At 43.4% G+C, this 13,495-nt stretch overlaps 2 protein-coding genes across 2 annotated transcripts; one reads left to right on the top strand and one right to left on the bottom strand.

Moving 5' to 3' along the window:
* Window positions 1-900: 900 nt before the first annotated feature.
* On the top strand, window positions 901-1,740 carry C922_04650 (hypothetical protein; the record flags this gene model as incomplete). The annotated part of the gene is made up of 2 exons (XM_008820229.1): window positions 901-1,357; window positions 1,631-1,740. 2 exons carry the CDS (start codon window positions 901-903, stop codon window positions 1,738-1,740), a joined length of 567 nt encoding a protein of 188 aa, XP_008818451.1.
* Window positions 1,741-7,358: 5,618 nt separating this feature from the next.
* On the bottom strand, window positions 7,359-8,846 carry C922_04649 (hypothetical protein; the record flags this gene model as incomplete). Its single annotated transcript, XM_008820228.1, has 1 exon — window positions 7,359-8,846. The coding sequence occupies one exon, from the start codon at window positions 8,844-8,846 to the stop codon at window positions 7,359-7,361; it is 1,488 nt and encodes a 495-aa protein (XP_008818450.1).
* Between the last annotated feature and the right edge of the window lie 4,649 nt (window positions 8,847-13,495).

The raw sequence follows: 13,495 nt of genomic DNA, 5'->3' as shown, positions 1-13,495 counted from the left end.
ACATACCTAAGTGTGATGAACTCCTATATCCCCCAGTCTATATATAGATGAAGCAGAAGATAGAGATAAAACTCAGAGGACAAATCTATTCGCCAAAATGAACTCAGTATTTCAAAATTCCACAGGCAATAGAGAAATCAAAATTCTTCCCTTTCTGCTCCTGTGCAGTTCTATGTCGATAATTATGAATCCATATGAATATATAAGTCCCTATACTTATGCACGGACATGCATGTATCTTTATAAATATTCATATAGGAATAAATCCAAACATGCTGGTATAGATATAAAAGGAGAAGTATATATAAGGATATGAGCATATACCCTATGGAATAATGTGATGAGAAACATGACATGAAGCAGAGAAATTAAAGCAAGAATCGAATAATCGAATTCCAAATTTTGGAAGGAATATCTAGGATAACCTATGTATTATTATGCTTTGTGTACGATAAGGGCATGGTAAGTATCAGATGTTCCCTATCAATAGAGAAAAGTCATTCCCTCCTTATTATGGAAGGGAAGATTTTATCATACTTATAAAACAGGGAAACGTCGTCTTCCAGGATGTACGATAATCCTGCTTATAATTTGTCCTTAGAGGGATGAGGCTATAGACATATAACAACCACCAATAACACTACTGGAATTGTGCGCCTCAGGAATACTAGGCTATTATTGACAAATGTTCAGAAATACTTGAAATTACTATAGGCTTAAGGATCTTGTCTCCGAAGGGATTATACATATATCCTGAAAAATAGAGGCAGTATTGACAGTTCCTGTAGAGAGTTGTTGTTAGAGGATTTTCAGAAACGAAGTCGCACACCTAATGGGGATATTTTAGATAGGCGCTGGCCTGCGCATATTATACAAAAACTCACAGATAATGAAGCAATAATGTGCGAAAGTTCAAAAGGAGGATTATCACGTGATCGGAAGCCGCGTAATTCTTTTATACACGACATACCAAACCTACAGATCGTTATGATTACAAATAATATGGACATTCTACAACGGATTCTTCAAAAGATTAGATACATAAAACGGAGAGTTCTACCTACCGGAATCAGCATTATCATAGAATATCCTAGAGAATTAAGTGTGGCTGTCCAAAAGACTTTATCAATGAGGAATAGAAAATTCAGCACCGAAGTAAAACATCAAGCAAAATATCTCCTGAACCTCCAAGGGGGAATTGCGGAAAATCCATACGGTACTTCAAGAACTGAAAGGATCAATCTTAGTAAGTATCGCAATAATCAAAATTCGGAATCATCAGAAAGCATTTGTCGAATCCGTACTATAATCCTCAAGCAATACCCCGCCGTCATCAATACGGTGTTCGATCCAATACGTAAGATCACAGCGGCAGAAATAATACATACATGTTGAACGGTTCTACATGGTCTCGCCTCGTCCTTATAATATAAGACATACAATTCCGTAAGGAGGGGTAAAAACCATGCGCATATTAGGAGGAGTGAGTACTGGCTAGTGGGGATTGAAGTATATCGTCTGATGCTCCTTTTACCGATGCTGGTTTCATTCACACTGGAAGTATTACCGTTATTAGTAGGCATCCCATTGACAGTTCTCCTTTCTGTATCTTATGGACTCCTTGTCTTAGGCGTCATAGGATATCTCTATGTGCTTCTGAAAGTATCCGAATATGGACAAACATTCCACGGTATCATTAATGGTTGTTTTAAAGATTGTATAAGAGACGTAGAGAAATAGAGGTGAGACAAGATCTCGGCACCTTGTTCCAGCAAAGTAACTGATGATTATTGGATGCTATGTTGTAATGATAGCGGGGCTTCTCCATCCCTGAAGGGGGATGGTAACTCCCATAACCCCTTTGGAAATTGAACAATTAGTCCCGTTTTTTTTCTTATCGTGCTATCTACATCACATTCCCACTGTGTCTCGTATCGTAACCTGGTATCTTTCCTTGCCTAAGTCCCTTCTTTCAGTTTTATTTTAATATGATGGTCATAGAGCCGTTCCTGTTGTAGGTAAAATTATAAGTAAACAACTCCCTTCTTATGGGTATTTTGGATATCTTCAGAATGCTGCAAACCTATATAGCTATATGGATGCTTCATAACTTAACACGAATACATCTCCTGGAATGAGAGTCTGGTATACGAAGCTGAAATGGCTATATAATTTATTCTTGTCATGACGACAAGTGTCTTTTTCTTTTCTCTGGCGTCTACTTTCCTAAAGCTGATCAGGAGTATGTTTCATGTCTACCAAAAGGAAACTCACTGGTCGCATTTTATTAGCTTCTAAGAAGGAGAATTCTGCTGTCTTTAAAGGTACAGATCAGGAGAATTCAGGAGGGATTTCTATGAGGGGTTATCATTGGAATTATTATATGCCTTGTTTCATGTGTGTCAGACGCTCTGTTTCTGTTTTAACTTCTTTTTTGCCTCCGTGCTGCTCAATCTCCATATATTTTATCTTTTCTCACGAGATTGATATTAGAGGGGACATGTGACTTTCTTTTTAATCTCCGTTTTAGTAACCTCAAGGACGATTTTTTAATTCATTTGTTTGCATTCAGCACTGTGACCTTCCATTCCTCTTCTTATGTATTTTTTCTATTCTGTGTTACAACAGATGAACAAAGGGATGAGGGTGTAAACAAGTATTATAAGAATTCTGACATTAGATGCATTAATACAACAATATTCTAATCAGGAATGATTCTCATATGGCTGCATAAATATCTGTTACATCATTATAATTTCTCCTCAATATATCTGATTTGATTCGTATGCGTCCCCCACCAGTCATTGTTAGAGGTGTTACAACAAATAACACGCGATCGTGGGAACAGCATCCAAGATGCCGGCGTGTTATCCTTCTTTTTTTCTGTTCTTTGGTGTCTGTTTCTTCCTTACAGAAATATCAAACCTATATACTCAAAAATGACTTCTTAGATCATAAACAACATGTTGCCGTAACCTGTCCTATTAATTAGATTGATTCAGGGACAAATGGAAAATATCAAACAATTTGTAGAAAAAAAGGGGCTAAGAGCGCAAGGATTGTGTGATCTATTAGAGAGCAGATATTATAACATCCGAGTGCGGACCTCAGGAGGTTATTACTTCCTAAGCCCGGTTCTCAACTTAAATTGGAACCGGGAGCAGGAAGAGTAATTTAAGATGAGGGAAGCCTCCTATTTCTTCCTAACGCAACCCAGGGAATATTAAGAGACAGGGAACCAACAGTTTAAGGATAACTCTTCCGAATCCTTAGCCAGGAAAATATCCCATATCTCACTGCCGATGTAGAAAAATGGACATAGTATATTCAACACTACCTCTCAATATATAGTCGCTTCACCCGCATTTTTCCTTGCAATATCCTTGTATCAACAAATATTGGAGATTGAGAACTTATTCCCCTGGTGTCCTCATCAGAGATATATTAATTAATCCAATGAATCCATATTTATCTGTTAATGGCACCAATCTAGGCCGTATTTTTCTATATCTTTCCTTTGAAACCAATAAGAAAGCAGGCATATAGAATCCTGGGGTATTTTTTTTTGCAAGATTCATTTGTCTGGCGCCCCTGGCTTCGTTAAGTGGGCGAAACTTAAGATTATGATGAAAATAACAGCTTCGTGCTGTGAAATCTGTCGCATTGATGTTAAGTGGACGCATTAATCGGTTAATTCAGTCAGTGGTAAAAGGTCGGAAATAGCCAATCAGGTGGCTATGCAAACCGTCCACACACAAGGATTCCAGCAGAAAGGAAGTAATAAAGGGCTTCTGAGAAAGTGCAATATCCCAAGTAAACTGCTCTCAATAGAGAAACACCAAGTGGGGGCAGGGGGGTTTCCCTATATATATAAGTACAGCTAATATATATGAACCAATATGTGCACAAAAAGTAAAAAAAGGAAGCAATAAAATCTTCTCTTATATACCAAGAAAGTCTCTTTGTACCAACTGTGGAGAGACAGGTATCTACCATTCCTGTCCCTGTAGAGTAATCCTGTTGGATTTTCATCTACCGCTTATGTAAAAATCCTCAGGTCCCCAGAGTTAATACTACAAGAACAATTATCTCTAAAAAAAAAGAGAAATTGAAGGAAGAAGAGAGAGAAATCAAAGAATACGAAGAAGAATGAGACAAAAGGGTCCTTTATGTATAAATAATATTTCATTGAACATAAAGGTATTCTACTAACTGCATGTGATTTACAAAATAGTCCTATTGAATAAAGGAGGAAGTGATCCTCCCTAGAATATCCTAGCCATTATGGAACAAGAATGTAAGAAATCTCTGTATATAATCAGGAGCAATCATCCAAGCAAAATAGGATATACTTGTATTTCAATAACCGCAGAGATTCATCCTGGTTATTTAAAAAATACCCAAGCAGGAATTATAAAAACAATATGTAGTCCCTTTATCTTATCTTTTTTTTTTAAGCCATCCCACTATTATGTCCAATATTAAAAAACTCTAATTATGATTTCGTTTAATAAGTCACTAAATTCATCTTCATTCACCGGAATATGCCTGGTACAATGCCTTACCCATCTCTGAGTCTTAGAGTATTGTTAGTTATTTTATAGATTGGCACTAAATCCCCAGGTTATATATAACATTCGACTCCCCCCAATAAAATGAGAACTGAAGACTAGCTAAACAAACAAGCATAAACGTAAAAAGCTACCGCGACAAGAAGAATCAAATACAAGTAGGAGCAATATCCTAAATCATGAGGAGTGAATAATAACCCCAAAACAACAGTAACCTGTGGCGGAAAGATTAACGCCAAGCAACTCACGAATATATCATAAGCCGTAGGGCGTGGAAGATCGATAAGAAGACTAAGAAGCGAAACCCCGATGAAATAAAGCTAAGCCTTAATCGACAACAAATGGACCCTAAGAATTAACGCCAAGATCCTAAAGGTGACCCATAAAAGGAATTTAAACAAAGATCCTGAACCACAGAATCAACAGATCATGACTAAGCGCTAGAGACTGAAAAATGAACCCTAGATCCTAGAACCTAAACCCTAAAACCAGGAAACGTAAACCCAAAGGAGTAACCCTAGATCTAACCCTAAACCCTAAAAGAAAAAGCAAGAAATATGAACCCAGCATCGGGACCCCTAACGCCTAAACCATAAACCCGGAATCCCTAACCCCTGAATCCTAAATCCTAAAAGGGAAATCCTACACCCTAAACCCCAGGTAATAAAAAATAAACCCTAGAACCTGAACACTGACCCCTAATCACTACCCCCTGAACCCTAAAACAAAAAACGGAAACCTGATCCCATGAAGCCTGGGCAATAAACCCAAAAACTAAACCTAAATCTTCAACCCTCACCAACAGTCCCTAATCACTAACACCCTAAAGAATAAACCCTAAACGCTGAACCCTAACCCCTACACCCTAAACCCTAAACCCTGGACCCTAAACCCTGAACCCCTGAATCCTGACCCCTACCCCCTGAAGACTGAGCCCTAACCCATGAACCCCAATCCATCAACCCTAAACCATAACCCCTGAAAACAGAAACAATAAAAACGTGAAGTCTGACCCCTGACGCCTGGACCCCTATACCTGAAACATAACTCCAAGAAACTAAAGCCTAGACCGTCCAGACTAAGGCCTAAAAGAGGAACCCTGAACCTTAAGCCGTGGGACCTACAACCTGGAATCTAACAACTAAAAGCCTAAAACCAGAACCCTGAGACCTAAAGCCTAAACCCTAAACCTAGACCCTGACACCGGAGAACTAAGAGACTAAACCCCAAATCCTGAACCCTAAAACCTGAACACTGAGCCCACACCCCTGAACCCAAAGGACAAAAACGTAGACCCTTAAGACAAAAGCCTGGACACTAAACCCTGAACCGTGAGCCTTACTCCATGAATCGTAAAGCCTGGACACTACACACTAAAACCTGACCCACACTGACCCCTAACCCCAAAACCGTAGCCCATAATCTGAGGACCCCGGAACTTGAAATTCAAATCAAGAAGCCTAAATCCTTAAAACTAAACCTGGAACCTAGACGTATTTCCTGAATCCGAAATCTAGAGACTAGAACCCGAAACTACATCCGAAGCTGGCCAACCCCATCTCTAAGGCCAAGAGCATAACCCTGAACCCTGGACCCCCGACCCCAGTACGAAAAACGCTAAATGTTAAACCCTGGAACAATAAACCCTGAATCCCGAACCCTAAACCCAGCCCGCCAACCACGAATCCCTGAATTCTTAACCGAAACGCTAGAGGACTAAACACTAAAGTCACAACCCCCAAATCTCAACGATCACCTCTAAAACTCGGACCCTGAAATATAAGCCGAATACTCTCTAAGCACAAACCGGAATTCAGGACTGTTAGGCCCCCACGGTAAGATGTAGAGAAGTCCCATAAACTCCGAACCCCAGTGAAAACTCAACCTCTGCATCTCCTTTCCGAACTCTTCCCTTCACTCGTCCATATCAGAAACTCTCCGAGTTTCGCTCCTTCTACTACGTGTTTCAGATGCCGTCATGATGCTGTCAGTTACTTATTATTCTTCACTTGCCCCGACCTTTAGTTCCACAGAAAATAGACCCAAACTTCGCAACACTTCTGCTGCTGGAATTTTCCTCCCCGGAGTTAACGAACAAGCATGCTGATCATTCCGTTTTGTCTTTCGGGGCTTCCTTCCGGGGGTTTCTTCGTCCTAATCTTAAAATTAGTTTTCGTAATAATTAACTTACCCTGAGATATACCATATCTAGCCCATACGCGAAATTCTGACTTGAAAGTCGCCCATTTATCAAACGTGAACCGTCTCTTCCAGACTACTATTTCGAATTATGGAGTTGTGTACTTTCCACAGGAAACCCCGGGGTGGTTAGGCTGAGTCCTGCTGATTAGGCGCTCCCGTCCCTTTATATCCTTCTGAAGGGGATCCTCGCACCTTATAACTGCCATCCTTCATATCTCCCAACTCTAGGTTAAGGTTATGTTTGGTCCGCCCCTGGATTTTTTCCTCATCTAAGGAGTCAGGTCATCAGTTGGTCCTGGGACACCCGCTCCTGGTAGAAATGTGTTTCTGGGTTTACCCGCTCATCCTAAGTGCTGCAGATCTTCCTTGGAATCATCATCTCATACAACTAAACCCCTCGTAATCCTCTGCTGGGACTCATGGCCTTATCTTTCAGGCTGTATCCCTCCACTGGCCTCTTTCTTCCCCTCTCTCTGTTGAGAGGCGAAGCGCAGCTTAGGGCGTCCCGTCTCCTGTACATTCTGTCTCTTCCCGATGTTCCCCGGAAGTCTATGTCCGGTTTCCTCGGATGACGAGCCCTTCCTCCTATGTATTCCGTAGATAGCCCACAAATTTCTTCGATTTCATTCGTTCTCGGGAGTTCGGCTCCTTAGAATTGCATCCATAGATCCTATAACCACCATATCCTACAGACACTACCATAGCAATGAGCCCTATAGATACTGCCACACCCTTCCATATCTCCGTCGGTTTGTTTCCCTCCTCCGGTTCCTTGGAATTTCCCGTACTGCCACGGATTCCCTCCCCAACCACCCCAGAGTCAACTGACATCTCCGGAGCTCCTGCCTCCTCGAGGGATGCCTCTGGGTGATGGTCAAGTATAGTTACCTCCCCCGATTTTGTTGGGTGGGCTCTTTCTTCGGCTGGTGCTATCTCCTGAGGGTTCTCCTTCGGCCCGTGTTCTTTTTGGGTGTTCTCCGCCTCCTTTTCTTGAGACTCTTTTCCCACTTCCTTGGGCGAAAGTCCTTCCTTCGACTTGCTTCCCTCTCCCTCCTCCTCCTTTGAGTTTTCTGTGGAGTGTCTGACCATTTCGCGTGCAGTCTCGATCTGGGCACCTGTTTGGGAGTGGACATTTTCCTTTCCCTCTTGTTCTCTCTTAATTTCGTTCTTCGATGTAGCTGTCCCCGGGGCTGCTTCAGTGACGGGCTTCTTGGTGATTTCGGGGGGTATGATCCATTCTAAGTCAGGCTTGGGAAGTTCACTTGCCGCTCGGCACCTTATATTACCCCCCTGTCTGTTTTCTGGACAGTATATCCCCTGGTCCTTCCCGCAATTTAGGTGCTCAGTCAACTGAGCTCTCAGATCCGTTTGTTTACACTGGGGACATAACTTCCTCAACGTTTTACTTACCCCAATAAGGAAACTAAGAACCTCTATTTTACACTGCCTGAATCCTGTACTCATTTGGCACATATATTTCTCACCACCCCAATAGTACTGTCCTTCGACTGTTTCCAGTTTCGTTGGTGTTGTTTCTTTTAAGAGTTTGTTCAATATCCTCTGGCACCCGAGATATGATTCTGATGAGTTGTCTATAATCCTTTCTTCGGGTGCTAAGAGACTGTAAACTAAACAGCCTATAAAATATAACATCTTCTGGCAGCCCGCGTTGTCCTTACAGCGCCCTGTGTTATCTGCATCCATCAAACCCTTCCACATCCTCCTTGTCGGTAACTTCAGGTACCGGTCGTCTTGATATTCGTTTGAAGACTCATCATATGCGCTCCCTATACTCTCCTTCAGGACACCATCCAGTAGCTGCCCCCACTCGACTGCCTCTTGGCCTTCTTTTGGTTTTATCCCATTGGCTCTATACCCCTTGGATAATTCACTATACACTGCGCCTGTTGGGACATGGTTATCCATCCACCTTCCAATACCTGCCCCCGTCCGGGAACATGCGCCTCCTCCACTTGTTGGGTAAGCATAACAATACCTCGTAGTAGTCCCTATGGTACAACCTTCCGTTGGCACCGTCTTATCCCTCACTATGCCCAGCCACTTCAAACTCATCTTCAATACCCTCCTAAACTCCCTTGCTTTATCCTACTTTCTCTTCTGTTGTCTCTCCTTTTTTGATGTCGTCCTTCGCTGTTGGGGAGTGCTCCGAAATCCCGTGTCACAGATCCTGTTTCGCTGGAATAACCACTTTCTCCTCCCTGGGTTTTATTACCCGCTTCTTTGGCTGTGTTTGTCGGTTCAGCTCCTCCCCTAGGCCTATAACCCTGTTCATAGACTGAGATCTGCCCTCCCCTCTATTTTCCTGGAATTCCCTGAGGACCCTTCTTATACGTGCCTCTTGTTCTCTGACTTGCATGGCCCTCCCCCAGAGGCCCATATATACCTCCTCTATCCCGATTCCTAAACTCTCCGTTTTCTCCCTCCTCCTCCTCCTGGGTTTCCGGTTCGCTCCCTGCTGCACTCCTCCTTCGTTGGCTTTCGTCGGACCTCCCTTTCTCTTGTGACTATTGCCCCGGTCTCCTGATCCTTCAAATCCTATCTAATATCCCCCGTTTCTTCCCCCCCGTGTCGGTCTCCGTCTCCTGACTTCCTTTCTCGCTGAAACACTGGCTCGTGCTCGTTCGATTTCGCCATTGCGTATCCCGACTCTTTCCCCTTGGGTCCCCGGCTCCTCTTTCACACCATCCTTTGATTCGTTTGTCTCTTGACCTCCCCTTAGGGACCTCCTTAACTCCGGTCCGGGGTGGCCCTTTCTCACCTAATCCGGAACCTTCGAGCTCCCGCGATCACTATGTTGTTGTCACCCTCGGCCTCCGTTTCCCCCCTCCTCGGGTTATTCTTCCCATGCCAACCCCCCTCCGTCCACTCTCCTCCGTTGTTCCCCTATAGGCCCTGTTTTGTTGTGCCCCTCCTGTTGTTCCGCGTACTCACCTAGTAGGCCTCTTGTCGATTTTAGGGGTCACTTCCTACCCTGACTTGAAGGTCCGTCTTTGGGTCCTACCCTTGGAATAATGAGGGTATTTATCCTATTTGTTGTCTCTATCCGCGGTTGGATTCTTCCGATTATTCGAGAGTCGGTTCCCTTGGGAGGGACACTTAATAATCCCATTGAAATTGCTATACTCCCCAAGTCACCTGAGACTACTCATACTATCTTGTCGCTGTGGGGTCCTCCTCCCTCTTCTTAACCTGATGCATCCTATCACTCTGGAGCCCTCCTAATTCGTCCTTAGGCTCTTCGTTTGGAGTCTCCGTTGTCCTCGCCCTCCTGGGTTTGTTGTGTTGGAATTTGTTTTAGGGGTTACGTGTATAGAGATCCCATCTGGTGTACGCTTAAGCTACTCTGGGCCTATTCTCAGTCTTCTGGCTCGGCCTCTTCTCTTGTTCCTTCGTCATGTTGATTTTGCATCTTTTTCTTCCTTCTCCAGTCACGGGGGTCGGAATCTTTGTCATCTCCTCCTCGAGACAATCCCTAACTCGGTCGGGCCCTATGTCGTGCTCTTCTTCGTTATATTCAGGTGGGCCCTTCATATCCACGTAAGATAATTACTTTCTTTTCTTGTCCACTATTGGGATTCCGCCCCCTTCTCCGACTTGGGTTCCTTTCTTCTCAGTGTTTTCCTCTATTCCTATTGGTCTTGGATTTGTCGGCTTGTTGTCTCTTCACTCCTTTGTGAGCTGCTGCCCGCCTTCCTTAGAATCTCTGGCTTTTATTTACGGGAGGGATGATACTCCGGAGGCCGCTTCGGTTATTTGGGCGTGTTGTTTGTCCACGATTGGATTTTTCCGGTTCAGTCCTTCCTCTGTTCTACTGTCTCCACCACCTCAATGTTCGTTTATGCACTCGGGAGTCCTTAGTGGTCGTTCCGTCTCGCGGGTGACTTTTGAGGCTTTCCAGACTGGTGTCCCGCCCTGGCCAACATTTGGGGTTGAGGTTCCTAGTATTACCTGATTCTTCCCTCTTTGGTTGCATGAAACCTGTCAATTCTTCCTCTGGGGTTGTTAGGTCAGCCTACGCTTAGTGTTATTTTTGAGTTCCTGTACTCTCAGGCCGTCAATCTCCTTTCACGGTGGCCTTCTCATATTTTATTACTCACTCCTTTCATCTGTCAATATAGAGCGCTAAACCTTGTCCGTCTCCTTCGGAAACTTGCAGCTCAGGAATACTCCCGTCTCATTTTACCGTTCCTTTTTGGCTCGGGAGAGATCCTTCCCTCCTCTCTGCTAGTGGTTGGATCAACATACTTCAAATCCTTGCCTGTCCAAGCAATTCCTCGTGATCATTTACTGAGATGAATTACCCGCCCTTGTTTATCCTTTACAGCGACTGAGCTTTCTTTTATCTTTATCCTGATAGAGTGTTCCCCGTCTTGGCTGGTGGTTATTCTGGTCTTTAGGTGTGTTCGCCCCTCTGCGATTACTGCTGGGCAGTTTCCCCTTCTGTATTCTTCCTCCTCAGTTCATACTTTTCCTCACTCTTTTTCGTTTGGCCTTCTCCATAATTTCTTTGTTTATTCTTGTTTGCGCCATTATGCAGGGGGTGTCCGCTCCCCTTTCCTCTCATTTCGGTCAATTTTCTTTTCCTCGTTTTGGTGGTTGGATGCTCCTACCTGCCATATTACCCTTAACTCTCCCTGGAGTCCTCCTTTTTTAAATATATTTACACTTCCTTTTGTATACTGAGATCTTTCCGTCCTTTTTTCCACCTGAAGTCTTTCTTTTGGTTGCTGTAATACTGCTGCCCAGAAGCTCCTCCTGTCCGCTCCCGGCATCCTGCAAGCGCTTGTTATCCTTTTATATTTAATCACTTTTTCTCTTTTTCCTTTAGAGTTATTCTTTATATTCAGCTCCTACTCGTTCTGAACCCACTACTTCAGAATCTCTTACTCTTCAGAGACGTCCTTTGCCATGCCTCCCTCCAGATTGATTCGGTTTATTCGGTCTCAATTCTTTTTCCTACGGCTCTCGGTTGTTAAGTTTACGTGGTGTCATGGTGCTTTGACTTTTTCTTTGCGTTAAACCTTCACTCGTCCTTTTCTGGCTTTCTCCGTTGATTCTCCCCCTCCGTTCCTTAGGGTTCCTTGGTTTAGTTCACCTTGTGCTTCGGGAGTTGTGGGTTACTCTTAGTGAATTCTTCCCGGAGTTGGATTTCTTCCGCTGTTTGGGTAGTCGGGTTGTGTCCGCTTCTCTTAGTCAAGACAGTCTAGATACCTCACGAGTCGTTTTCTCATGTGGCTTAGGTCCTGTCGTTGACTCTTTCTTACTCCTAGGGACTTGCTTTTCCTGGTTAGTCACTATTAAACTTCTTAGTCGCCTAGGAGTTCAATGATGTGCCTAGTGTACTTTTGCGGTTTAGATACTTTCTGCTCCTTACTATTACTTCTGTTACTTGGAATACTTGGATTTTCGCTCCCTTTGTTACGTCCACTGTTGTAACAGGGGATCTTTTTTTCATGTTCAGAATTGGTTGGTCTGTCTCTGAATTCATCAGGAGTACAATTCTGATCGTCATTCACTTTTCCCCCTCGGCCGTTGGAATGGAATTTGCTCTTCCCTTCATCACTCCTTATTCTCCGTGGTTGAGTTCTTAAAATTTTCCAGTTTCCATATCCATAGTATGTGTGATTGGTTACCTTCCTGGAGATGTTCCATTGATCCGTTAGTTGGCATATTTTTCTCTATTTTTCGTTTTGTCCCCTATAGCAGTTGGGTGCTGCGTCTTTGGACTTTCAAAGGGAATCTCTGACTTTTCCTTCTGGCCATTTATTTCTTTGGGCCTGTTCCGACGTCTGTCATTCGCCGCCCGGCTGCTTCATTTGTTCGGTGGTTCGCTTATCAGGGTTATCTGGAGTTTTCAGGCCTTGGGTCATTCGCCTGATCTATAGTCTGAGGTCATTATTTCTGATTCCATAGCCATGAAATTCTTGGAGTTGTTAGGGTTCTTGGGGTTCCCTAGACCTTGGATTCCTCGGTTTATTGTTTGTTACGTTGTCTGTTGATCTCTTATTAGGGGTTCTGGTCTCACGTATACCTTTGTTCGGAGACACCTCGCCTGCTAGGGAGTTCTGTATGGCTCAGCTGTGGTCTGTTGGCTTTTGAGTTCCTTTAGAAAGTTGTCCTTAGGGTGGGGCTAGTTGTTCTGTTACCCTGGGCTCAAGTATAGACGCTGGAGTTTGAATGTCTGTGAAAATCCTGCTACCTGCTTTTACATGGAGTGACTTGTTCTTCTATAGGTGTCTACTATTTCCAAAAATTCCCCTAAGATCTTGGACGTGTTTTTGTTCAGATATAGACGTCAGATTTCCTCTACTCAAGTCATATCATATCCTTCGGCCGGTAGAGATTTGGGGGTTCCTTTTTCTTCCTTGGGGTGGTTCGTCTGCCAGTCCTAAGTCCGGTGATCAGTGAGCGTCCGTCGCCTTTAGCTTTAAAGACTTACTTTAGTTTTGTTTCGTGACTGATCCTTATATTTATAAGGTGTCATATAAAGAGAAAATTTAATTTATTTAGTATAGATTAGTTTTAAGTTGGGAGGAGATATAACCTGGATTTTTGTTTTAGGCTAAGTGAGCTTGCTGTTGATTTTAATCTTTATTTTGGTGGCTCATTTGGTGCCCGGGCGGGTATTCTTGTGGCTGTGTTCAGAGTTTTGAGTTCTAGACTTCCTCTGTCGGAAATTACAAGGAGACGAATTTACTGTT

Source organism: Plasmodium inui, assembly GCF_000524495.1.
Source record: "Plasmodium inui San Antonio 1 unplaced genomic scaffold supercont1.27, whole genome shotgun sequence".
Lineage (NCBI taxonomy): Eukaryota > Apicomplexa > Aconoidasida > Haemosporida > Plasmodiidae > Plasmodium > Plasmodium inui.
The sequence above is the reverse complement of the archived record's forward strand: the minus strand, read 5'-3'. Positions and strand labels throughout refer to the sequence as shown.